This window comes from Orbicella franksi, chromosome 10 (assembly GCF_964199315.1).
Source record: "Orbicella franksi chromosome 10, jaOrbFran1.1, whole genome shotgun sequence".
Taxonomy (NCBI): Eukaryota; Metazoa; Cnidaria; class Anthozoa; order Scleractinia; family Merulinidae; genus Orbicella; species Orbicella franksi.
The window spans coordinates 27,534,800-27,562,436 of NC_138154.1; the positions used below are offsets into that span (position 1 = coordinate 27,534,800).

Genomic DNA, 27,637 nt, shown 5'->3' on the forward strand with positions numbered 1-27,637 from the left:
TGTTTTCTGTACAAAAACAATTCAAAAGCCGTTTTGAAGAAATTTAAGCATGCATGAAAAATAAAAAATGAGAATGGAAATTGTGCTTCTTTGACCACTCTTTTTACCGCATAATTTTTTTGTTTTTCATTTTCTGGCAAAACGCATCCTTGAATTCCGCGAAAATATGATGTTCTTTAGAATTGCTTTAAAATCCAGCAACTACAATTATCTCTCGAGGAGATCGAGAAAAGTACTTTTTTCGCGGCACCGGAAGTGATGAGCGAATTTTGAAATGATACGGCTTCTACACCCATCTCAACGCAACTACCATCAAAAAATTTCACCCGAACATTGTGCTTTAATAACATACACACTTGTACTGGCTTTTCCGGAAGTGAATAACTCGTCACGTGACTTTTCAATTGACAGCAACTTGGTATTATTTTAAAGCTTACCGTGTTACTAGCCCGTCTCAACGGCTTCTAAACTCATCTCAACGCAACTACCATCGAAAAATTTCACCTGAACATCGTGCTTTAATAACATACATACCTGTAGTGGCTCTTCCGGAAGTGAATAACTCGTCACGTGACTTTTTAATTGACAGCAACTTGGTATCATTTTAAAGCTCACCGTGTTATTAGTCCATCTCAACGGCTTTTACACCCATCTCAACGCAATTGCTTTGGAAAAATTCCACCCGAACATCGTGCTTTAATAACATACACACTTGTACTGGCTCTTCCAGAAGGGAATAACTCGTCACGTGACTTTTCAATTGACACCAATTTGGTATCATTTTAAAGCTTACCGGGCGCGTCTTATTAGTCCATCTCAACGGCTTCTACACCCATCTCAACCCACTTATTTTTGAAAAGAAAAGCACACGATCTTTCCAGGCATATTTAAGATTTCGATCGCATGGCTTGTTGCGTTTCAAGACAAAATGGCAATCGTTCTAATTAGCGGTATCCACGGTTGCTGTTTGTAATCAGTATTAGTGGAAATACCGTGAGATGGAGATTACAAAACTTGGGAAAAGACCATTATCATCAACGACCATCAACCGTCGGCTTTAAGCGGACAGGAGCAAACGATTGATGCCACCGCCGCTCTAAATCAGTTGTTTACCTTGCCATTTGACCGACGATTGTTATCATACAGACATTCCCATCACCAAAATCGCTATCGATGAAAACTAAAAATTCACCACTTGTGATAGCGTTAAACAAGTTTATCTTCTTTTACTTTCAAGTTTATTCTGTTTCCACAGGGGAAAGCGCGGTTCTCATTTTTTTTCCTTTTTTTCTTTTAATCATATCTTTGGTTGTCTAATTAAATTTAACGTCCACGTTTATTCTTATTTCTATCGGGAACTTTTAAACACACTTGGGTAAATTGTCCATTCAAGTGTCCTCTTTAAGCATTCTGTTAAAACACAAATACTTTCACCAATCAAAATAAAATCTGAAATCTACCGAACTGTTTGTCTTTCCGTTGTTGGATTCAATGTTAAAGAGCAATCGAATCAAGCAAGCACACGAATGACAAGAATGTAAAGAATACGGACTGTCCACTTGATTGCCGGATTCGGATAACGCTCAAGGCCAGAACAATGCCACGAAAGGTACGTATAACTTTTCTTCCTTCCTTCCTTCCTTTCTCTCTCTCTCTCTCTCTCTCTCTCTCTCTCTCTCTCTTTCTCTCTTTCTCTCTCTCTTTCTCTCTTTCTCTCTTTCTCTCTTTCTCTCTTTCTCTCTTTCTCTCTTTCTCTCTTTCTCTCTTTCTCTCTTTCTCTCTTTCTCTCTTTCTCTCTTTCTCTCTTTCTCTCTTTCTCTCTTTCTCTCTTTCTCTCTTTCTCTCTTTCTCTCTTTCTCTCTTTCTCTCTTTCTCTCTTTCTCTCTTTCTCTCTTTCTCTCTTTCTCTCTTTCTCTCTTTCTCTCTTTCTCTCTTTCTCTCTTTCTCTCTTTCTCTCTTTCTCTCTTTCTCTCTTTCTCTCTTTCTCTCTTTCTCTCTTTCTCTCTTTCTCTCTTTCTCTCTTTCTCTCTTTCTCTCTTTCTCTCTTTCTCTCTTTCTTTCTTTCTTTTTTTCTTTCTGTCTTCATTTATCTATTTATTTATTTACTTGTTTATTTATCCATCTAACCAAGGCAACAGGACAAACAGGATAAAACAATAATTTGGAAGTTTCTTTAGTGATGGGTAGTTTATATTGTTCGTATTCTTTGGGGGTGCAATTCTCGAGTGTGGAATATTGTCAAGCACCTGATCTGAAAGTTAACCAGATTATCTTTCCCTGACAGAAGCAATATTGCATCGATAGAAGTCAGAAGTTTCGATTTTGAAATCATTATTTTATACATAGCTCCCGCCAGGAAACGTAAATACGAGGTGATCATCGGACTGTGTGTGTCAGGGGATAGTCAGAAAGCTTAAAAATCCATTTAACTGGACGGCTAGTACGATCCCGCGTCTAATTAAGTAGCCGTATAGAATTAGTTTCTTGTCAAGACATTATATTTTGGTTATAAGTCAGATTTGCTAATATCAGCAATTTGGATACTGCGCTAGACAAACACAAATTTTTAGCGGGAGAAATTTTCTTGTATTCGATGCTTTAATAATGCAATATTTGATAGTGCAATTTGTACCAATCCACTTTGTTTCCCAGCTGTTCTTTTTGTCAGCTATAAATTTCCAAACGATTATTTCATGCATGGCAACCTCGCGCTATCGAATTGAAAGATAAAGTACGGCGAAGTTTTGGAAAATGATATACCCAACCGCTGTTCAACCCTAGCAAAAATAAAAGAAAAAGGGGAAAAAAACTCTCTGTACCGGATTCGAATGGTAAACCAATACTGAACTCCTGCGTCTTAACAACTGAGCTGTAATAGCGTGGGAAGAAAGCATGATCCAGTTATTTAGACTTTAACAAATGCGCATAGAGAAGCTTGACAAAATTGCGAATTGCTCAGCTATAAACAAATCAATCCAAAAACAAAGAAAAAAAGACAGTTTTAAAGTCAACGATGTTTGTTAAATTTCTGATTTATAGCTTTAATACTCAAGCTACAAAAAGAATATTTGTTAAATTATAGAACTTTTATGGGAACGTAGTTACTTAGAATGTATGGGCACGTTCACATAACTGTGAATTTCTCGGCTATAAACGATTTAATCCGAAAACAAAAATAATAGCTTTAATACCAGTCATATAAGGATACTTTTCGCCAGATATCAAAAGAAATGGTCTATTATTGGAGCTATATGAACTATTTAATTATCTAATTTATCGATTTTATATCTTGTTTGTGTAGTTATTTACATTTTATATATTATTATATATATTTATATATTTTGATTACATGACGTAGGCCTCTCGCTTTGATTTAAAAGAATCCGAACCCAATAAAATGATTTTGATTGCGTAACTGACTTTCCGACTGAAATAGATCGCGGCTAATCCAACTTTGGCGGGGCTAGCGCAGTTGACCCCCACACAGTTACAACATTGATACCCAAACGAAGAAAATTAGCTTTTAGTACAAGCTGGGTTAATTCCTTTTAATAATGGAGACAAAATACAACCTGGCAGTCTTATAGTATATTTCTGGTGCTACACTGATGCTAGTGAATTTATATTGGTTACGTAAGATAGGCGATGACTCAGAAATGATTCTTAAAATGACCGAGAGACCAGTAACATCCTATTACCGTCACATGGTTAGTGCGCTCGTCTGTGGATCGAGCGGTCTGGGTTCGAGCCTTGGTCGAGGACATTGTGTTGTGTTCTTGAGCAAGACACTTTACTCTCGCAGTGCCCCTCTACACCCAGGTGTATAAATGGGTACCGGCGAACTTAATGGTGCGAGTAACCCTGCGATGAACTAGCATCCCATTCAGGGGGAAGTAGAAATACTCCTAGTCGCTTCATGCTACAGAAACCGGGATAAACTCCGGCCTGCAGCTGATGAACCACTTGGCTCGTATGCAGACTTTACCGTCACATTGGTATTAAAAAAGATGTTTTTGTTTTCTTGTCTTCAATCTTTTAAGTAATTTACAACACATACAAATACCACTAAAGAGTTTGTGTTAACGATTGTTAAGAGGCAAATCGGCAGCTGCGTTGTCACGATTTGGAGCCTTGAAGAACATTCTTACTACAAATGCCTTGAATTCGGGCAACCGCAAAGAGTATATTATGGGGTTAAACAGCGAGTTGGCCAAAAATAAAATTAACGCAGTCACGTGAAAGTAGTAAAATGAGTTCCAAGAGTCACGAAGACTTATAATGATGTAAACAATAGGAAATGGCATCCAACTCAATAAGGACACAAGCGCGGTAATAAGTAAGGTAGTCGTTAGTTTTCTTTCTCTCAGACTGGCTGCACCATGATGATGACGATGACGACTGCAGCGAACTTTTATGAAGATGCAGGCACAAGAGACACAAATAACAAAAAGAGAAACAAATTGATGTAAATAGTACACCGCTAATGCCATGTTAAAGTCGAATTTTGCTGGGTAGAACTGAAAACGTAGTCGGAGACATTCCCTCGATATAGTCGTCACCCAAATGGCAGTGATCATTACTCCATAAACCCATTTCTTAAGGGCGCGATATCTGAATTGAAGAAAGATCGCGTGTAACCGTTCTAGGGAGATTACAGCTAGATTGATTAGGGAGGCCAACGGGAAAAACCATCGTACGCCAAGAATTAGAAAACCTGGCAAAGTGTTATACGGAAAGTTATCCTTGAAAATAAAGTCGAGCATTTCATAATAGACATTCAAAGGTCCTTAAACTGCCCCAGCTAAGAGATCTACCATGGCCATGGCCAGATGAATGACAAAGTATGTACCTCGGCGCTGTAGCTGACGCTGCTTTATAAATACAATTATAGTGACGATGTTGAGGATAACTATGGCCAGACATTCAGGGATGAGCGCAACAAGCCATGGAATGCATTCTGAGGCAGGGAGGTGAGCCATCGTCTTGTCGTAGCTGGAGTTTGAAGTACTGTTGCTGTTGCGGATATTTGTAGTCATTATGTTCCTCTCCTTCTAACGCCTTCCAAAAACCAGATCACCTAAAAATGAGGGCTGAAAATTAAGACATCACAGGTCCATGCCGCAAAGAACCCAGACTTGTGTTTTTTTGTTTGTTTGTTTGTTTGTTTGTTTGTTTTTTACTTTTATTTTAGTTTTGTGAAGATCGCCAAGGCCAAAATCATTCGTTCGCGCTAACTGTTTCTGCGCATTCTTGCTGCTCACGAGATTCACACGCCACGTCATGCATCGAGCGCGCGCGCTAAGTGGTAAGTGAACAATAATAGGACAAATGGCCACTGCTACAACTTTGCGTGGATTTAACGATCTTGGACGTTCGGTGACCCCTATTTTTCTTTTAATGGGCCATTTTCTCTACCGATTTTCAACGTTCTGCGAAAAAAGGAAGAAAATCTATTGAGTAGAAGTTTGAATTTCTTGCAAAACGCACCATCAAATTCCGTTTATTTGACCTCTTCGTTTAGCTGTGCGTCGGTTTCAAATGCCTCTTGAAGGGTTAAGGTTTGTGAAAATGATGGAAATATTTGGAATTATTAAAGCCACAGATTCACTGATACAAAATATTATTAGGATAGTTTGCCACTGTTGACTTATCTTTGATATTTTAACCTAAAAACCCCGGAGACCATGCTGAATTACGCGCACCAATTTATCAAAATCAGACTAGTTTTCCACACGCTTGATCTCTGAAACGAAGACGGTGAACCCCAATTTTTATTTCATTTCTGAAACAGGTATATCATTATCTGTCCGCAGTAGAAGTTTAAAAAAAACAGGTTATCGAGTAGAAATTTTTTGCGCGAACGTCTTTAAGTGGGAAAACGTTTCTCGCAGACAAATCACCTTGAGATCGAGAATGTTCCGCACAATACTTGAAAATATAACTCAATAAACCACTTTGCAGTCGGTTTTGAAATTATATTACAACTGAAATAACCCATATATGCATCTAAAACAAACCGCTAGACGGATGCAATATAACAGTTCCTAATGGAACTTTCTTTCTCCAAAGCAAACATTTGGTAGAGGTTGATTAAAACTAGCAACTGCCAGACTTAGTTTTTCGCTCAGACTCATTCAGAATCTTTACTTACTGCAAAGCAGTGTTCTCGGCAGCGATGATTGATAAAGATGACTGCACGCTTTTAGTTTGATTTGTGTGATAATATTGCGTTCTATTGATAATTCTTTACCGCTGTTCATTTTTCATATCCGGTTCGTTTTGATGCACAAGCCTTTATAATGTACAGTCTCCAGCATTACGCGTACAAATCGTTCTCGGATTTCTTTGTGTAATTCTGGATACGATGATAAAAACGAGAAAAGGAGCTTATATTAACTCCTGGATATAAATTAATTTCTACTTGCTCAAATTGTCAAGCACCAATCAAACCTGCAATTTTCAAGTTTTATTAAGAACGAACCACACATGCTTGTCATTCGCTGATGGCCTGAATTTGCAACTAATGTTTCCACTAAATTACAACTCATTCGGAATCACATGGTACTACGGGCGCTTACCATTGATCAAAAATCACCAGTTCAACTTTTCTGAATCTTTGCTGTTCGAATGCAAGGCGTCTGACCGCGTTCCAGAATTCGAGGTCACGTGCTCTACAACACAGGCATGCTGGGTGGAGTTTGTTTTGTTTAAAAATGGTGGATTTTATTTAACATTTTCAAGGGTTTAAACAGCATGACTCTGAAGCGATAGGTTGCACCATTCTCGACAACAATTACGGTCCTGCGTAGTGTGAACAGGGCCTTAACCTTCCTCTGTAAAATAAAATCACAAAATTATATGGATTTTGACCAAACAAAATGTGGAAGATTATTTTTTACGGGCTAAAAATATCAATCTTTTTCATAAGAATTTTATTAGAAGAAAACGTAGTTTCAACGAAAACGAAAGGCAAGGAATTTTACTATCTTTACCCTCAGTTTTGATGTGTTTTACATCAAATTGCTAATTACTAAAAAGCGTAGTGAAATTTGCAAATTTAGATTCTGATAGAGTAATTCTAACAACAGATGCAATATGCAAGAAAAGTTTTCCGAAACTGGAATATACTTTTTTTAATGCTTTTACTAACTTACAAATATCACTTACAATACATTCAAAAACCTGCTTACAATACTTCGCATTACATTACTTGCTTACTTACAATATGCATTAATTACTTAATATGGCATAACCTACTGGCACATTACGTTGCCTAACGACTTACAATACACTGTAATTACAGTACAATACAGTACAATATTCACATTACGTTACTTAAGGACTTACAGTACACTGTTTTTACTTACAAAAACAAAAAAACAAAAAAAAACCTCGCAATAAAGTACTAACAGACACGCCTTAATGGGTGAGAAAGAATTTTCACTTCTGTTGAAATTCTCTTTCACCATTCAGTGTGGTAGCAATATATATTTTTTTCTCGATTTTTTCAGGCACTAATGAGATGAAGTCGCTGAACTGACGAACATAGTATTATTTATCGCGTTGATATATAGAAAATATTTGCCCAGCATTATGAGGTGGTTGAGAGTCAAATGGTGCGTACAGGGACGAGTAATTCCAAACAAGACTTCTGGCTCGGAGAGAAGTAAACTCGCATTACTTACGGTAGAATACCAACTTTGGAACTTATCCCAAAAAGAAGAAATATACTTTTAATCTGACTTAATTTAGGAAGTTCTGAAACTGAATTAGAAACGCATGAATTTTGTTACTAACATTTTAAACTTTCATCTTGTACACACATTTTTCAGACAATCAGTTGAACTTTGAAGATAATCAAGAGATTAAGAAAAACCATTGACATCCGATTATATACCGTCATTGGTATTAAAAAAGGATCTGATTTTCTTGGAACGACTTCACTCTTTTCAACTGATTTACAACAACATACAAATACCACTGAAGAGTTTGTGTTAACGATTGTTAAATGACAAATCGGCTGCGTTGTCACGATTTGGAGCCCGGCGGAACATTCTTACCACACATGCCTTGAATTCGGACATCCGGAGAGAGTATATTTTTGGATTAACTAGCGAGTTGGCCAAATATAAAATTAGCCCTGTCATGGCAAAGTGATGAAATGCGTTCCAAGAGTCTAAACGAACAGTAGATAAAATCATGAAAAAAAATAGGAAATGGCAACCAACTCAATAAGGACAAAAGTGTAATGATAAGTAAGGTAGTCGTTAGTTTTCTTTCTCTCAGGCTGGCTGCACCGTGATGATGACGATGACGACTGCAGCGAACTTTTATGAAGATGCAGGCACAAGAAACACAAATAACAAAAAGAGAAACGAAATAATGTGAGAAGTAGCCCGCTAATACTGTGTTGAAATCAAGGTTTTCTGGGTAGAACTGAACACGCACTAGGATATACTCCCTCGATATTGTCGCTATCCAAATGGCAGCGATCATTACCCCATAAATCCATTTCTTAAGGAGGCGATGTCTGAATGGAAGAACAGTCGCGTGTAACCGTTCTACGGAGATAACAGCTAGATTGATTGGGAGGCCGACGGGAAAAACAATCGTACGCTGTTAATTAAATAATCTAGCCAGGGGAAATACGGAAAGTTATCCTCGAAAACGCAGTCGAGCATTTCATAGTAGACATTCAAAGGTCCTGAAACTGCGCCAGCTAAGAGATCGACTATTGCCAGATGGATGATCAAGTATGTGCTCTGTAGCTGCTTTACAAATACAATAATGGTGATGATGTTAAGGATAACTATGGCCAGACATTCAGGGACGAGCACAACAAGCCACGGAATGCATTCTGAGGCAGGAAAGTGAGATATCATCTTGTCGTAGCTGGAGTTTGAAGTACTGTTGTTGTTGCTGATATTTGTAGTCATTATGCTCCTTGTGATGTTTTCCAAAAAAAAAGATCACCTAAAAATGAGGGCGTAAGGTTAAGATATCAAAAAACTCATGCAACAAAGCAAGACTTTTTTCCGCCTTTGTTTTTGCTTTGTGAAAATTGCAAGGCCAGAATCCTTACAAATCTAGTCACTCACTAATTCATGTTGTAGTCAAAGTAAAATAAAATTATATTAAGATTACAATATTCAGAGAGGAAGCCACATTGGTCCTGGCTGGTTTTCATGCAGGTCCTCTATCCTATGTTAGTCTTTGTGGAGAAAAAACCCTCGGAGCAAGGCAAGAACCAATAACAAACTCAACCCACGGGGCTGAAATCAAACCCGGGCTACGAGCTACGGGCTACGTGGGAGACGAGCGCTCTTAACACTGCTCCTTGCTTCCCGAAAGCGACAGTAAGCGATATGAAGCTATTCTGTTAAAAGAGCTCAGTCACTGTACTTTGAAGCATTTTGTAACGTACAAAATTAAAATTACTTTTTAATTGAAGGAACCCGAAAATAATAGTTAACTGAAGTAGAAAAACACCAAAGAGCTAGTAATGAACCATAGAGGAACAAGGATGGTTAAGGATGGAGAAGATTGACTCGGATTAAAAACGACGAACGTGAAAAATCTAGGCTAAACTTTTCAAGATGTGAAAACCGTGACGCAGCTTGTTTAAAGAACATATTCCCTTCGGACATTTACTGGGCAAGGTTTTCTTTCAGTTTGATCACATTAGTCAGAATCCTCTCTCTATAGTAAGTTATAGTTACCGTAATATACTAACCTTAGACTTACCTTCAGAATGAAATCCACAGACTAACCATCGTGAGAATGTTCCGTTCAGTTCTTGAAAATATAGAAAACACGCAATACTGAAAACAGGGATCACTAATTGTAGCTGGTTATAAAATTATATTACAACTGAAATAACCCACATCTCAAACAAACCGCTAGACAGATGCAATATGACAGTTCCTGATGGAACTTTATAATTCGTTTTCCAAGCAAACATTTGACATATATCTATTACAACTGCCATGTCATGAATAATCCCAGCAGATGAACTTTTTTCGTGACTCAATCGCAATCTTCACTTACAGACAATTAATGCTCTCGGCAACGATGACTTAATGAAATTGACTGCATGCTTTTAGTTTTTTCGGATTCGCTTCAAACTTTATTGATACTTCACTTCCGCTGTCCATTTTCCATGTCCGGTTTGTAATGTATCATCTCCGGCATTACGCATATGAGTGCCCTAAATATCATTGATTCTTCTTTTCAAGAACTTCTCTATTATCATATTATTGTCACATCAAGTTGCAATTTACTTTTATGTTACAAATGCTATTGTATTTGCCACTGTTTTCTGTGTCATTCAGGGTACGACAATAAAGACGAGCAAGGGAGCCTCTGCTCCTGGATATAAATTATTTCTACAGGCCATTCCGAGTTGCAAAAACGAGCGAAACGTTGAAACACATTTAAATATGAATTGTTTCACTCAAAAAATCGTTTTCACACAAAGGCAAAAGACAACTTGGAAATGACCTACTGTCAGGCGCCATTTAAATCTGACATTTTGAATCTCTCTGAGAACGATTCACTCATGTTTGTCATTCGCTGATGGCCTGAATTTGCGATTAATGTTTATACACTAAGTATGCAACTCATCCGGAATCTTCCGCTACTAAGTAACCCAAAACAGCAATTCCCTTGTTTCAAGTCTGACTCTTTCTTAATTAAATTTGGGGGAAATATAAAGCTTTCTATTGGACTTTTGTAGTCAGTGTTCTCACAAACACGATTTAGATGGGAGACGGCTTTCTTACAATCGCACACTGTATAGCCCGTTGCTTTTGTCGCAAGATTGCAAAATAACAACAGCAAAGCCGCAAAAAGACTTAGAAGGTCTGTCGTTAATGCAGTGGCCCAAGGCTATTTGGAATCTTTGGGAAACAACAATAACGGCAACGGTAAATTGCTATCTAACCTTCCTTCCCTCCCTGTATTAAAAGACGCCGGCACCTGATCACAGGGTACGGCGACGGCGACGGGAATATCAAGAACAAGAAGCTTAAAACAGCGTGGTGAAATTTAAAGTGCATTACCTCGAATCCATAGAATACAGTTCTATGAAGGAGCACTAGCCAAATAGCAACAATACAATAACTCTACTTACGGGCAAAACCAGAAGAAGCAAGTGCTCGCACTTTCTCTGGCCTTTGTGAAATGTTAACTGTGAGAAAAACTCTGCCTTCTTACCAAAAACACGGCATAACTTCAATTCCCCGCAGTGTAAAATCTTCCCAGAGTTTTCAAACCTCTTGATAGTATTCTGTATTTCTCTTAAAATACTAACTGATTCCAAAAGTCATTTCGCTTTTCAAATTGACGAATTTCCCGAGCTTAAGCTCCTAAGGAGGGAGAGAGGTGAGGGGGAGGGGGAGGGGTGGGTGGCGGGTGGGAGAGCACTTCCTATAATGATCTGCACGGGGAGGTTCCGCCTGTAAAGCGTACCTTTCTCATGCTTCAGGTATATTCAAAGGTAGGAATTTCACAAATATAATTGAGGTGTACATACCAGAGTGTCTTTATTCCCACCACAACGTGACCTGGGGAAATAATACGTTGTTTTTGTAAATCTTCTGGTAAAGCTTGATGTTCTCCCATATTAGTAGAATTCTACTAGTATACTAATCCAAATTCTGCAGTCTGTTGGCTGAGCTACTCGTATAGTATCAGCCATTAGTATAAATCTACTAGCGTTCTGTCATGACAGAATGGCGTTTTCTGATTGGCTACGCTTCTCACTATGTTGTAGATAGTAAGTAGCGTAGCCGTATGAGCTTGTAAAAAAGATGACTGCCGCTTCTTTGCGTTTTCCAGGAGTCTGTGAAGAGGATTTATATAAAATTTTGAACGATTAGTAGATCTCGAGCTCATAATCTAATTGTTAATTAGAATGCAGTGGCTGGAGGTCGTCGAAATGATGGCAACCTTTCCTAGTTTCTGTGATGTTTTGAGGAAGATTTAGAAATAATACTGGATGATTAAATTCTCAAGAGCGTTAACCGTAAAGAAAGGAAACTGACTCGCATGATGTGGCTTTGACATAAAACCTTAAAACTTTCAATGAGCTGACGAGCACGCGTGCACAAATGTAAGCTTTAAATAACATTCCAGTCCATTCTATAGACTTTCTAAAAGTCCTTTCCAATAATTCTTTCCTAGCCTGTTGGTTTCACCGTCGCTCGAAGATAGCCTCTCGCTTCGCTCGAGAGAGATAAATAAGTCAAGGATTAAGAAAAGGTCGACTTGTGACAAGTCTATCCGTTCTACTAAAGCATTAAGTTTAATGCTACGTTGGGAAATTATTAAAAAATCTTTATTTGAAGGAAATTTAGTTAGAATTGTACAAAAACAATTAGATTATTCGCTCTCGATTTCTACGAGGTGATAGTTGATTCGGCCTTAGGCACCTTCAGCTATCACCTCATAGAAATCTCGAGCTCATAATATGATTGTTACATATATAGTGTTTATTAACTTCATTCTAGGCGATAGCAAAACGATACACTGTTCTTATACATATCTTGTTAATAGACCTTAGATAAACGTGAGAATCCAAATTTCAGAACCAGGCTGAAAACAGACGACGAAATATCGTGTTTAGCCTTCAGGACGTGATATAAAAGTTGCCACACTCGTCTTCGAAATCTCCAATCGAGTACTTAAGATGTTCGAAAAGTATACTGAGCTGCTCTAATCTGTAGCATTTATTTTGGTGAATCTACACTCTCTGGCACCTTCTAACGTTTATGATGTGTATTTCCTGTCAAGGCTGGACAGAAATTACAAGGTAGAAAACTAGTAGGTATCGACAATATGAAAAATAGACTTGCATAAATCAAGTGAAAACAAGAGAGAATCTATAGCGCTTCTTGCGTGAATACAACCAGTGACGTCACAAGGTCCTTAAACTCGGTTGCAGAGCCCGGACACAGTTTTGCTCCAAACAATCGATTTCAACAGCTAAAAAAACCACTTTCCGTTAGGATTTGACAGAAATAAAGTTCACCATTACTTTAAGCACGTTTGAAACTATAGATTGGGATAATAAAAGAGAGTACGAAAATTTCGTTTCAGTGGCACTTTAATAAACATCAAGTACACTTAGAACATTTCAAAGAGTCTTTCCTTCGAAATTCTGTACATTTTCCGAATATTGATTTGATTCGGCCATACATTTTTTAATTCGGCAAGACATAGCTGATTTATAGATCCACGATAAGTCGTTCGAATATTTTTTATATATTTCTACTTTATCGGAAAATAGTTGATGCGAACTGATGCAGGAAATCTCGAATAGAAGTGAAGAGAGCGCGGATTAAGAAACACTGACATTTCTTTCTAATTATTTTCTATGTTGGCCTCGCTTTTTGTAAACCAAGGTGATCATGACAGAGCTCGTGACATCGCTGTAATTCGGACTAAACTTTCAGTCTGACTAAAATGAAACTTTTGAAAAATCGCACAAAAAAAGTTATTGTAAAACCCAACTTACCACAGCGGCTAATTTTGTTATTCCCCTACACATTTCATCGCCTCTTTACAAAAAGTTCGTCATACAATCACAACTCAAGAAACTCAAAATTCACTTCTTAAATTTTTTTCACCCTTCGGTCTGAAATAAGCGACAGAAAAACGCTTTTCATTTTAAGAACCGCGCTCGTCTCAGGCTGCGAGGCTTTAAATGAAAACACTCGTGACGGCAAAAGACCTTTGTTGGGCAATAAGGTCACGTGTTGCTGGAGTGAGCTCTTTAACAACTTAGTTATCTTTTCAACAACTTCTAGCTGAGGTTATAAATAAATCTATAGGGTAAATAAACAAGGTAAAATGTTAGAGATCAAATCATGAATAACATTCATTAGCTAGTGATAACTTTCTCTGTTCGGTGATCTATATTCTGTTCACTCCACTGATCCCGAGCAGATCTCTCAGTATAGCGAGTTGCTCATTAGGCCTCCTACATTGACTGATGTAGGGAACAAGGAGAGCTAATGCATTGAACTTATCTTAGCCGGAGAGGCAGGCGCAACAGTTACTTGAAAATGACTTGAAGGTGCATTAGCTTATACTGACTCCGTATTATTACAATACTCTCGCAGAAAATGACTTCAGAGAATTTACCTACCTTTATCCTGGTTTCGTCCGTTAGAAACAAAATGTTATGGTCATCTCTGTGCTTCTATCCACCTAGCACATGATCAAACCATACACCACATAAAACTGCTAGCAGATCTAGCAAGTTTCTTATTAAACGACTCGACTAAAAAGCTTTTCTAGCACAGAAAAGGAATGCCGCATCGTGCTGGCCAACAATGAGGATCACTACAATTTGGACAAGTTCAACGATTTGAAATTTGAATGGCCCATCACCAAGGCAATTGTTAGATTAAATCCATAACTTAGTAACAAATGTAGTACATCGGCGGCATATTAGGCGACTTTGAAGAGACGCAGTTGAGCAAATTAAAATAACCATGGCAAGACCAAACCAGCCTGATATGCCGCTACAGTTGGTCAAAAAAGGTTTTCACCACATCCATTGTCGGCCATAAAACAGGCCATATCGGGTCAGCGTCTTGATATCGCAAGATATCAGCTTACTGTTGTGCTCAACAAATTGCTAAACAGTCTAAACGGAAAATACGGCAAACAAGCAACCAAATAAAATTGCAAGAGCCTTGGATCGTGTTTTGGACTCTAGACTACGTATGATTTCGTTATTTTGTAAATACATCAACCGATTTAACTACAGGAAATTTTCACTATCATAAAAACTGGTTATCTTAGAATTGTCTGAAAGTCTTGATTCTTGATTAAACAGAAACCCCAGTTCCCTTGGATATCATCGCTCAATGAAAAACACTTAAAAGCAAGTGTAGGAATCACACCATCAGCTGCCACGAAATGCAGATAAAAGGATTCCGAAGGAGTCCAATTGTGGCCGTTAGGAAAAAGGGGGAGCCTGGGCCCGCCGGAATTTTCATACAGTTCAATTATCCAACTAAAGTTCCATGCATAAATAATCCAGAATACTGATCCCTGTTACCAAACAACCTATCAAGAGATTCTCCGTGTCAAGCTTGTGTGCTAAACAAACGATTTTCATTTACCCTTTTTGATACAAAAAAATGGTTTCCTGCTTTTGAGTCTTGGAAAATGACTACCTTAGATATTACACCGGGCTCCTAGAAAAGATTCGTTTAATTCTCTTGAGCATATGACTGAAAAAAATCGGTCGAGAAACGACATAACCTTGGACAAAACAACCTGTCTATAAACCAATGTCTTCACCAAACGGGTTAAAATGAACTAAATGTTCCACGCAGTCGTTCTACAGAAATGACAGCGAAATTAGTAAGGAAGGTCATAAGAAACAAATTAAACAAATAATTCCAAGGGAACTGTTAACTACTCCGGTTGGCAAACGTTTTTTTCCTTGAACACACATACACTACTAATGAATGATGTCCAGCTAAACTCACGAGTTTTTAAATTTATGTAAATCTTGGAAAGTCCCAGAGGCGTCTCTGCATATATTTGAGTTTGCGCGACAATGCAGACTAATTTTCAAGCACTCTACATTACGACTGTACAGTAATCAACAGTAATCAATCTTTATTTGCACCCACTCTTGCTAAAGAAAAAATATTACAATTTCAATGAAAATATTACAAGTAAAAATTAGAGTACTAACTGCCTGGAATAACCGTAGGGGCTAGCGGAGCCAGGCAGCCAGTTGACAAGAGTCTAAAAGCTGAGCTCCTGGATACTACAAACCAGTTAAAAAGCTTTGTAGGAATCATTTAACGACCTTGAACAATGCTCGAGACGAGACTGCTTGGAAATTCGGGGTATTCCAAAGAGTTCTAATGACACACGGGCTTATCATAATCATGTGACAGAATGAAAAGACTTACATAAAACGGCTAATTATGTAACAGGAAAAAAAGTTTAGAACATACCTTAGAGCAGGTGTAAGGAAGTCGTAGCTAGAGACAACATTATTTAAATTAGTTGCATTGCTTGCTTGGTAAATAATCTCCTAAACAAGGCTGGAAAAATGTTTTCATCGTGATTCATATTGTGAGTGTCAATTGAGACAATTGGGGCTTGACTGAAAAGAATTTCAAAGGATTAAACATTCGAGATTTTGAAATCTTTCCAAGAAACAGGAGAAAGGAAGTCGTAGCTAAAATAAAAGTTTCGCAAATTTGTTGCATTGTTTAGTAGGTAAATATAAATGGACCGAGTTAAATCACTTCATTGAAGGTTTCAACCCGTTTTGAAGGTGCTTCAGTAAGAAGAAAAACATAGGCAACAAATTTATTTTAACGTGGTAATTATATTCAAAGAACACTAAATAGCTAAAAGCACCTCACAACTTAATCATGAATATGGGAGCTTTTCGAAAGTTAGAAACAACATATAACGAGTTGTTACGAATTAATGGGCAAAATATGAAGACTGATCTCTGGCCTCTAATCAAGTATTTAGGACAGGTTTGCAAAAGCAGGAGATAAATATGACAACATTGAATTAGATTTAAATGATGCTGCGAAAGTCGAAAATTTTTTCAGAGTAGGTTTAATATCAGCTGCCAGCTGCATGTTCTCAATTAGGTTAGAAACAGGAAGTTAGACCTATTTATCACCCAACGGCTCTGGGTTTTCCGTCATCATTTATAAACTGAAACTTGTAAAGTCTACCGATTTAGTTGGTCAAGAAATTTTATTAGCTCTGGATATGTTTTATCACATTGGCCGTTTTCTCACTAGGGACGGATAACCCGTCTAAGACGGGTTATCCGTCTCTAGTGTGAAAGCTGCCAATGTTTATTAAAACCTAAACATGCCTTAAGGACATTTAACGGCCCATAATAGTTTGTGGTCTAAGTACCTTTCTTAATTACCGATGATTGTGACTTCTCGTGTGCATTCACGCGGCGGTTTGACTGCGGTCCAAAGTTAATGATTTCATGAGGCAGTTAAAGTCTGATTTTTCAACGAAAAAAGGGGAAAAGAAGATCCTCTCATCAAAACTGTCCGAGCCTTAAACGACCTAGTGTATCATGACTATCTCTGACTCAACTAAACGCAGGTTAGAGGTTTTGAAGTTTTATTAATATAAGATTTAAGGCATACTGCGACAGAATTGAAGATTTTTGGCGAAGTCTAAATTATACCATTATATCCACCAGAAAAATTCCATTACATCAGTCTGAATTATTTCCCCCAAAATTACTGTGGGGATCGGAAGGAACAAGCTTTTGTCTTTTAAAACCCTGATTTTTGACCATTTATTTCGTGTAGGAAACAAATGATGGACAAGGATTGCTCAAATTGCTGCTAACATATATTTTGATGTCGGCTCTGCAAGATTTGGAACTTTTTTTATTGGCCTAGATTACGCGAAGCCTTTTGACAAAACTCAGTTATTATCGGTTTTGCGTAAGATAAATCGATATTCAACCAAACGAAGTGTGCTGCAATTTGTCTCAGGTGAAGGTATACTAAAGAATATAAGAGAAATTACTTTTTCGAATGTTGGCGTCAAATGTTTGACCGTTGGTAACATTCGCTCTTCAAAACCGAAGGAAGTCTTCCACTCTTCAGTTTATTCGCTTCCACTTTTTTTTGAATAACATGCGGAAGGGAACTGGTCCAGTGCTAAGCAGGCAGTGGTAACATATATCAGTGAGGAACAAATTTTGTTTTCACGTCGCTGTAAACTGTCCGATATCTGAAAACACGAAATAATTACAGTGAAACCTCCATTAAGCGGACACCCTCGAGACCTTCCCAAGTGTCTGCTTAATAGAAGGTGTCCGCTTAATAAAGGTTTATAACAGTTGCGCAATGTTTGGTAACAATTAAAATTCAAGACCATTCAACGGTTCCTCTGTACTGTTATTAAGTTCCAGGTTGTTAACGAGGCTATCCAGAGTTCAGGTTAATCAGCTTTCATTATCAACTTTAATTTGTTTGTAAAAATGCCCTTTGGATACGGCAACGATAATACGGGTTCATGTGATTGTCTATTTAATCGACTATTTCCAGGACGTAGTCCAATGCCACATTGTTAATTCAGTTCGGTGTCCGCTTATTAGAGGTTTTTAACAATGGAAATTAGCCAAATACGATATATTTTAGTGTCCTCGTCTGCTTAATAGGGGTTGATTATAAAGGGAAAATCGGACGTTAATTTTGGGACCAGGCTAAGTGTCCGCTTAATAGGGGGTGTCCGCTTAATTGGGGTCCGCTTAATAGAGGTTTCACTGTAAAATGCCGCGCCCCGTGTGATCTGTTGGTGGGACTCAGCCTGAGTCAGTCACGGTTTTCTTGCTCGCGGGGTAGGAGGTGGAAGCATCTGGCAAAGAAAAACCTGACACAAGAGTCTTTACTGCAGTCTTCCACCTCCTCATAGCGTGACAAGCGTCAGCGTACGTATTAACCAATCAGAATCATTTCCGGCTGTCATGTCTACTCCATGCATCACAGATCACAACAGCGGGAATTTGAGCAAATAATCCAGTTTTAATTTTTCCGATTTTGTAATGGTTTCCCACAATATTTGCACAATTTGCCTTAAAAATTTTCACACAGAGTATGGAAAGTGTGTCGCCAGAGTACCGCTGTTTTCTGAAACTTCTAACAAAGAGTTTTCTAATGTTTTTTTTGTGTGTGTGAAAAACCTGTCATTCTTTGGAATTATTGCTCGAGTTGAGAATTGTTGTCATTCAAGATAGTGTGGACGGCAAAAGGTCTGTTTGCAAAATATGCACTAGGAAAATAGTGAATGTTCACGGGGATACGGGAGGCATTGGCAGGTGGTAGGGCAATCGACCAGACGAACGAAAGCGCTCCATGAACTCCTTCGAGAGCCAGTCCTAGGGGAAGAATGCTACATTATTTCTACCAATAGAACACCGCTTTATATAGTGAACAATGTGCCGTAAGGTTAACTCAGGCAACATGAAACAGCGAAACAGTTTTACCTCTTAGTAACTCGACCGGCTGGAATTGAAATCGGTGATACTTCAATACGCTGTATATATGTAAATATATTTTGTTTGACCAGCGATCCCCAACTGGAGTGACTCCAAAGGCGAAGCGGCAAAAAAAAAGCACTTGTGAAAATGAAGCTGAAGGAGCTCAGCGAAGACCCTCAACAAAGAGAGTTCTGTTTTCTGACCAATACTTTGAGCTTGACGATGAAGTAACAAGCCTGATGAATATCCCGACAGAAAAGAATTTACCACCAATCAAAAAGCTTTCACTTCCAGTAGTCTGATGTTTGTTGCATTGTGTATTATCCAATCAGCGTAACATCCAGATTTAGGATGTTCGACATAAGCCAATTAAAACGTTTGTGTCAGGCCTTTCCCTGCAATTCCCCTCTACACCTACCCTCTTGCTAGGAAAGGCCTGACACTCAGGTTAGTAGGACTAAGTATTTTATGCAATTCTTTATAGAAATAGAGAAACAGCTGCAAAATTGGACTTTTGCCTCTCGAATCTGTTGTCTCGTTAATAGAACTCGTTTAAGCTGCTAAAACGTTGAGACTAGTTAAACCAAATTGAATAAAGTCAATGAAAGCATTATCAACCACTGTCTGAAGTAAAAACGCGACAATACATTCTAAAATCGCATCATCGTTTAAAATCGTGTTACGTGGTGTCAAAAGGTTAATTTTTTTCTACTTAACCAGCATTTTCTTTTCGCAGAGTGACTGTTTTCTACTGCCGGGGTTGCCACTAAAACCACTAATCAGGAATTGAAATTTCCTATATATTTACAAGGTAAGGAACACTTTCTAAGCATTTTTCTGATAATTTATGACTAGGGTATCTAAAATATAGTAATGCTGCGGCACATTCTGTTGATAGTGACATATTTAATACCGTGATTCATTTATCTGCGCGTTTCAAGACTTGAATTAACTGTTATTTCTCAAAGTAGTGTCAAATCGTGGTGTCACTTAAAATCTGTCCTTGTATGCATCAACTTCAAGCATGATGACGCATCGATGGCGAGGTGTGACAAAGGATCGAGACAAAAAAGCACATTGTTATCTGAAGTATGTTTGGACATAAAACGATACACATCAGCCTCCCCTTTACCAGATCGCGAAAATCGAAAGATGTGGAAATTGTAGGAGCAGAAATCTAACTTATAAATTCTGCACTGGTACGCATTAAATATCTCTAGAACTTGACAGACTGTGTCGAGAACGTGTTCATCGCGATGTGTGAAACTGCTCAAGCTTTAGCTTAAATTCATGTTTCGATGAAAAGGAATAGATTGCAGCATATATGAAATCAGCGTGTTCCACCGTTTTCGTTTGTTTTAATTATTCTACAGGCTTTAGTAACGACGATTTCTCTTCATTTAAGAATTCGACGAAGGAGGCGAGACTGCTGAGAAATGACATACTAAGATTAAGATGCCACAATTAATCGTCCAGATTTACAAACTTTCACATACCGCATAGCAAGAGTTGTAAAAGTCAAGCACGATCTCCTTCACATCGCTTTACAGGTAAATCAGAGCAAACTTTCTCAGTGGAATCCACGCGAAAAAGGACGACGGCTCGACGAGTATGACATCCTCTTGTTGTTCGAGGCGCAATGCACTCCGGTAAAAGTGGCGCAGTGCAGTCTGGTTAACTGCAATGCATTCTGGTAAAAAGTGATGAATTCGAGAATTCGTACCCCCTTCTATATATTCTTCTTAAATCCTGATTATGTTGCTGCTCGCTCGCTACGCTCGCTCCGCAGCAATTATAGTTTTATCCTCTCAGCTGGTTAAAAAAACATGCGCAATGCTATTTAAGAAATAGAAAACATGTACCGTGTTTCTATCGAGTTTTAGCAGAATTCTACTAACGTTCTATCACGAATACCGTTCTCTGATTGGCTACCCTACTCAAAATCTATTTAAACAATAGAGTGTTTCTGTCGAGGAACTATCGGCTGATAGTTGCCCCTGGGAAATTTGATGTCCTTAAAACAAATATTTGCCCGAGAAGCGAAATATGCTAGTTTTAAGAACATCAAATTTCCAAGGGGCAACTATCAGACCGATATTTCGAGACATAAACCCTCTATTGTCTTTGTTGTTCACCACTAAATTTTCTTTCGCGCGCCAGTTCAAAAATCATGTTGAATTTTTCAACTTTTTTTAGATGAAAGCCGTGAAAGCCAAATGTAAAATTTGAAAAAGAAAACAAACAAAAACCCTTTTAATACAATTTCAATTGTTTACTTTCTATACGCCCGCTTGTTTACAGAAATATTTTCACGGAGGAGTACTATCCATCCGGGTATTTTCCTCGGACGGGCACCATGGGCTGATAGGGCGCTTTCCATTCGACCAAAAATTCCGGTAAGAATTTCCGGAAATTTCCATGGGCGAATGGTACAGACTTTTCCAGTGTGGAAAACGACAAGCCGCACAGTTTTGTTCGCTTGGAATTTTTCAATGACTTCGAGGTTTAAATCGCAAATGTAGAACCAAACAGAACACTAATATGTCGACATCGTGACTTTTTATAGACCACAACAGCAGGGACCTTATACAAACCACAACGGCAGTGAAAAAGTCGCAAAACAAAGGGTTTAATGAGTCGTATAATGGTTCTGCGCGCGTTATAAATCTTTGTACATTTCCTAGCCAGCCTACGCAAAACAAACAAGTACACTACGGGGGAATTATTTTTATAAAATGTTTTCTTCACGAATTTAGCTGCAGCTAGTATTTATCGACATATAAGTGGAATGATTCTAAAGTATTTCCACTTTCGAATACGCGTCGCTGTCATCCTTGCTTGAGATGTCCATCTCGCTGTGATCGCGGCCAAAAGAACTAGCGCTGAATGGAAAATCGAGAATTTGCATAATTTCCGAAAAAAAATTAAGACAACCTCGTGAGGTATACCCAAATTTTCGAACATATTTTCCCGGAGATTTCCGTTCCATTTGATTCTCATCCCGGAATTTCCAGAATTTTGGGTTGAATGGTTCGCTTTTCGGAAATTCAACAATTTGCGGATTTCCTGGGACCTTTCCCGGGAAATTTCCGTACTATTTGCCCTCGTTTCGAAAATTTTGGAAATTTTGGTCGAATGGAAAGCGCCCATAGTGTCTCTCCGCGGATGAACACTATCGCGTAACGTGATCAATTTAAACTAATAAGAATAGGAGAAAATTTAGTGGTGAACTATAATCTGTGATAGATAGTGAGTAGCGTAGCAGTGTGCCATTGTTAACAAACTGACGGCCGCTTCTTGGCGTTTTCGAAGTGTCTGTAAAGAGGATTTAGATAAAGTTTTGAACGACTAGTAGATTTATACTAAAACAATTAGATTATTCGCTCTCGATTTCTATCGTGTGATAATGACTCGGGCTGCGCCCTCGTCAGCCATCACGCGCTAGAAATCTCGAGCTCATAATCTATTTGTTTAATAGAAACACGAGTGGAAGTTTGGGAGAACGAGAAATGCCCTGGGAACAAGAGCCGCAGGCGAGTGTTTCCACAGCTTTTGCGAGTTCTCCCAATCTTTCACAAGTGTTTCTATAACTCGATAGAAACACGGAGAACATGTTTTCTATTTCTTTTAGAAAACACCGCGACGAAAAAAAGGGAAACAACTTGTTTAGTTTGATCATCAGAATGTAAATTCTCTTTGCTTGCGCCATCATTACGTCAACAGCTCGTGCTAGTTCGTTCTGTGTTTCTATCGAGTTATAGAAACGATCATTTTTTTCAGGCTTCTTCTTTCCAGTTGCTTAAATTGGAAAATTTATTGCGATGATCATTCTTCACTTTCATCTACAACCGCAGTTCAAATATAAATTATTATATGTACTTCACATCATTTCACTCCTCACGGGAACATATGAACTCAATTACTTGACCTAGCTCCCAATGTGTGGCTTCATAGCTCAGTTGGTAGAGCATCGCACCGGTATTCGCGGAGGTCACGGGTTCGAATCCCGTTGAAGCCCTGATTTTTTTCAGGCTTCTTCTTTCCAATTGCATAAATCGGAAAATTTAATCCTGCCCTATTTTCAACAAGTTAACCTGACATGAGCCCTCGATCCAATCGAAAACCCGCACTTTGTCAGCGGTCAACTTCAAAAAATACGTGACCTCGATGAGCTATAAACTTGAGCACGCGATGTGGTCACGTGACACTGGTCAGGGGATACCTTGTTTTGGCAGGTGTCAATTGATCATAACATGGATGTCCAATATCAAAGAAGTACACGGTAAACCAAGGCTGCATGTCTCTGTCAACCTATTATTTGGAGTATGGCCGCCATGTTGCGCGACTTCGTCGTCGCCGTCGCCGTCGCCGTCGCCGTCATGCGTACGCGCCCACGAGCAATACCGCTAGTCATGATAACCATGAAAAAATTAACTCATGGGTTTCCTTTTCTTTCCTACATGAGCATGGGGCTCCACTTGGCGGCCCGCCGGAACTCCGCTATCAATAGAGTTTATGTTCGCGGAAGTAAATATGTTTTGGGCCGAACTCAGACTCATTTTAGCCCGACCTCCTAGGCGAGGGTTAAAGTGGGCGTTGAGAAGAGCCTAAAACATATTTATGCCCAAAACTATAAACTCTATTACTATTATTGTCACTTTGGGCATTTATTCGAGGCTGGGCGCTTATTAATTCTTACTGCCTTTAAGATGGGCGCTTATTCGAGGTGACGCTAATTCGAGGTTGGGCGCTTATTTGAATAAATACGGTACTTTTACGTCTTTGTTTTATATTTATACTAATGCAAAATTTTTATCTTCACTTTTAAGCTTAATTGATAATGAGCAAAGTTCGGTCGAGACGTCGCGCGACCGTTAGTTTTTACTTCAAAGTCAGTTGAACATTTCAAAACCGTGGATAGTGTTGTGCAATATTCTGGATGAATTCAGTTTACAGTTTTGTATTAGCTGCCACGTTTTCGCTGTTTTAACTCAAACTAAATAAGCTGTCAGTTTTATTTTGGGTCACAATTTATTTCTCCAGCAGCTCAGTGGTTAGAGCGTCCGGCTAGATCACGGAGGGTCGAGGGTTCAAATCTTATCTGGTATTCGGATTTTTTGCCTAGTTGAATTCATTTCTACATTTAATAAAATTTATTTTGGTGACTGTTTTCGAAGGCGTTTTAGAAATAAAATTGATTACTGCTTAGTTTGATGATGTTTTATTTCCTAGTGCTATGATAATTGCTCCATCAGAAAGTTTTATACTAAATGCGAACTTAACGTTGATTGAAACATTTCATTATTAAGAAAAGTGTTTACTGTGTTGTGTTGGTGCAGATTTGAACAGCCTACGACACGTTTACTTTTTCATCCCATTCAAATTTTGAAGGATGTTTAGGTGCTTGACAGAAGCAATATTATTCCGCAGTAACTGAAATTTGAGAAAACAATCAATCGAAACACGTGCGGAAATTTTCTCAACCTATCAGAATCATCAAACGAATTTCGAACACGCGATTGTTGATTTAAGTGAACAAAATTTTTGTCCTTAAACTTAATTCGACGCGATGTAAAAAGCTATTCATTAAAAAATGAAATAAATAAATATTTTGTTTTCTTCATATAGCCTCGGTTACAATTTTTGTCTGGCAGTGGCCTTGTTCAAACGATTGTACTTGCATTTTTCTATGCAATGAAGTTCGACTGACATCTCTATTCAGATCGAGGGGGGACCTTTTGAGGCCCACACCAAATTTGAAACTTTAAAAGCATCAAAATCAAACTCCAGATTTGGTGACCTTTCCATAAAATTGGTTGGCAACAACTTTTGGTATAATATGTCATCGGTAAAGGATCTTGGTGTTTTCATAGCTACTTTTGCCGATTTGGTCGATTTTGACTATGTTACTCCAAATTCCTAACGTTTCATAAAGATCATGAAATCCTTGATGACGGACTAAGATCGCAGCTCTTTAAAAAATGATGGCGTCATTTTATACTATGGTAGGTCGTCGTCCCATGTCATGGACCTCGAAGGAAATATGTTTGGACTTCCAAAAAGTCCTCCAAGCCTTTTTGCATTAACTTTCGATATTTGGGGATTACACAAATTGCTGAAAACATACAAAAAAGGCCAATTAGAAACAACAACAGACATATTGAAAACTGTTTTTGAAAATCCAAAATGACTTCCTGCACATTAATTGATGTAAGCATTGAATTCCTGTTAATTTCATGTCTTCTACAGTAAGTAAAAGAACCTGACAAAACAAAGTCACTTCCTTCCACAGGCAGACGAGTAATTACTTCTAACAGCAACAAGAAAATGACAGAGCTCTGAGATGTCTTCACCCGAGTGTATAACCTGGATGACCGTAGGCTTAGCCGAGTCTGTTGCCATAGTAACACTCAACCTCTGTACGATAATTGTTTTTATAAGGAACCGCAATCTCCGCAAACGTAGCACGTACTTGATGATAAATTTGGCAGTTACAGATTTGTTGGTTGGAGGAGCTGGCGTCTATGTTCTGTTCTATCGGTTTGGAGTAATCTGTAATGTATGGAAGGGGAAGGGGCATCTAAATGTACATTTGGTAGATTACATAGTAACCAGACTACTTATTGTTTTACCTGGTTTGTCTTTATTAAACATAGCCATTATTGCTTTAGAGCGGGCGTATGCGACATTTCGGCCTTTGAGGTATCGCCTGCTAAAAAAATGGGTGTATGGCCTATTAATTACCTTTGTTTGGGTTTTTATGGTATCATTTACTTCGGTAAATATTAGGTATTTCGGTACATCTGAATATGGAGTTCTTAATCTTTACTTAAAGATTTCATTTAACTTGTCTCTACTTTTGATCATTTGTGTTTCTTACTCATCCATTGTTAGTAAAGTCCGTTGTGGAGCGCAGCCTCAACACCATGGTGCAGCCAGTAGGGAAAGAAAACTGACGATGACATTGTTAATTGTGACTGTTGCATCTCTTCTGTTGAATCTGCCAGCTGTTATGTTCGCTTTTCTCCTTTATAGCGGTAAATTTAAAAAGTCCTTTTCTCAGTGTATTAATATAACAGGTGCACTTTGGGTTTTAATTTATGCAAACTCCCTTGTCAATCCTATATTATACGCTATCCGCATCCCAGAATACAGATCAGCTATAGCTGCACTCTTTCGCAAAAAAACTACACTCCGTTACCGTGAAAGGCGAGCTGTAGATTTACCTCTTCGTGACTTGTAATACATTATGAAGCGCCATTGCGTTTTTCTAATAAATAGTAATAATAATAAAAATAAGAATAATAATATTGATAACAACAACAATGATAATAATAATAATAATAATAATAATAATAGCAATAGCGATAACAATAACATTAACATTAACATTAACAATAGCAATAGCAATAGCAGTAGCAATAGCAGTAGCAATGGCAATAGCAATAGCAATAGCGATAGCAATAGCAATAACAATTGCAACATTGTTTGGGGAAACGGAAACTGTTGGATAACTTTACACGGGTTGGCTCCAGAATATCTAAGTTCTAAATTCGAGAGGCGAGAAACCGCAAATAACCTGAGGGAATCTGCGAACAAACTGTTTCATTGCCGCGCACAAACTATTATAAAAATAGCTTTAGCTATAGTGGCGCCATTCTTTGGAACAGCCTTTCTTGCGACTTAAGGAAAGCAGACTCCTTGAGGCAATTTAAACGCCAACTCAAATGAGATGTCTAAGGCACGGCATTCGTGGAAAGCAGCTTTTTTGTTTAATTATTCCCATTATATTAGATATTAGCTATTAAGTATATATTAGGTTTTTAAGCTGACGAATTTTAAAACCATGTTTAAATAAAGATTAATAAATAAATTAAATAAATAACACAACAACCGATGCTTTATTGTTTAAATTCCTAGTATGATATATAGTAGGTGACTAAAACCTATGTCATAATTTTTTCATCGTATAGTAGTCATTCGAATGTTAGTCATCAGAACCACTTGCCTTAGTCATGTTTTCCGTTTTTCTTTTTTTCTTTTGGAAGGGGAAAGGTCAAACACTGCTAACAAATAAATAAACAAACAAACCAACCAACCAACCAACAAACAAACTCGGTCATAACTTTTTTCTGGCCAAGGCCCTGGTCATGTTATAATATCTTGTGTGCGATTATATCCACTATTTCCTGTACTCAACATTTTTAATGATGCCAGGTTAATATCGGAGCAAAAGGTTTTTCCATGATTTGATTGAATGAATTACTGAGGCGCCTTGATGACAGAGCATCTCGTAATTGACAACCTCTTTAATTTGTGTTCTTTATTGAGTAAGAACTGAATAAGAAGTTTACAAAACGAGAAATTACGAGCTGGGAGTTTCCGGTTCGGATTAAGAAAACTTCAACTTCGTCTCAGAGTGCTTTTCCCTTCGAAGATGGGAAGGACTGGAAAGGAGACACGAGGAGAACAAAGAACCTTTCCAACAGAGCTGGCAAACTGCATGTCACGCGTAGATTACTTTATGCATGATATATCATCCATGTCAAGGGACGAATGGCAAAATCTACTCATCGACTCAAGAGCCTTCTCCCATCCTTTTTATTTTTCGAAGGGCAAAGGGTT

At 38.2% G+C, this 27,637-nt stretch overlaps 1 protein-coding gene and 1 pseudogene across 1 annotated transcript; one reads left to right on the forward strand and one right to left on the reverse strand.

The window, feature by feature from the left end:
* Positions 1–7,928: 7,928 nt before the first annotated feature.
* Positions 7,929–8,936, reverse strand: LOC145500147 (uncharacterized; annotated as a pseudogene).
* Positions 8,937–19,237: 10,301 nt separating this feature from the next.
* On the forward strand, positions 19,238–26,327 carry LOC145500920 (histamine H2 receptor-like). The gene is made up of 2 exons (XM_081480472.1): positions 19,238–19,823; positions 25,262–26,327. The coding sequence occupies exon 2, from the start codon at positions 25,356–25,358 to the stop codon at positions 26,253–26,255; it is 900 nt and encodes a 299-aa protein (XP_081336598.1). The 5' UTR covers positions 19,238–19,823; positions 25,262–25,355; the 3' UTR covers positions 26,256–26,327.
* Positions 26,328–27,637: the final 1,310 nt, after the last annotated feature.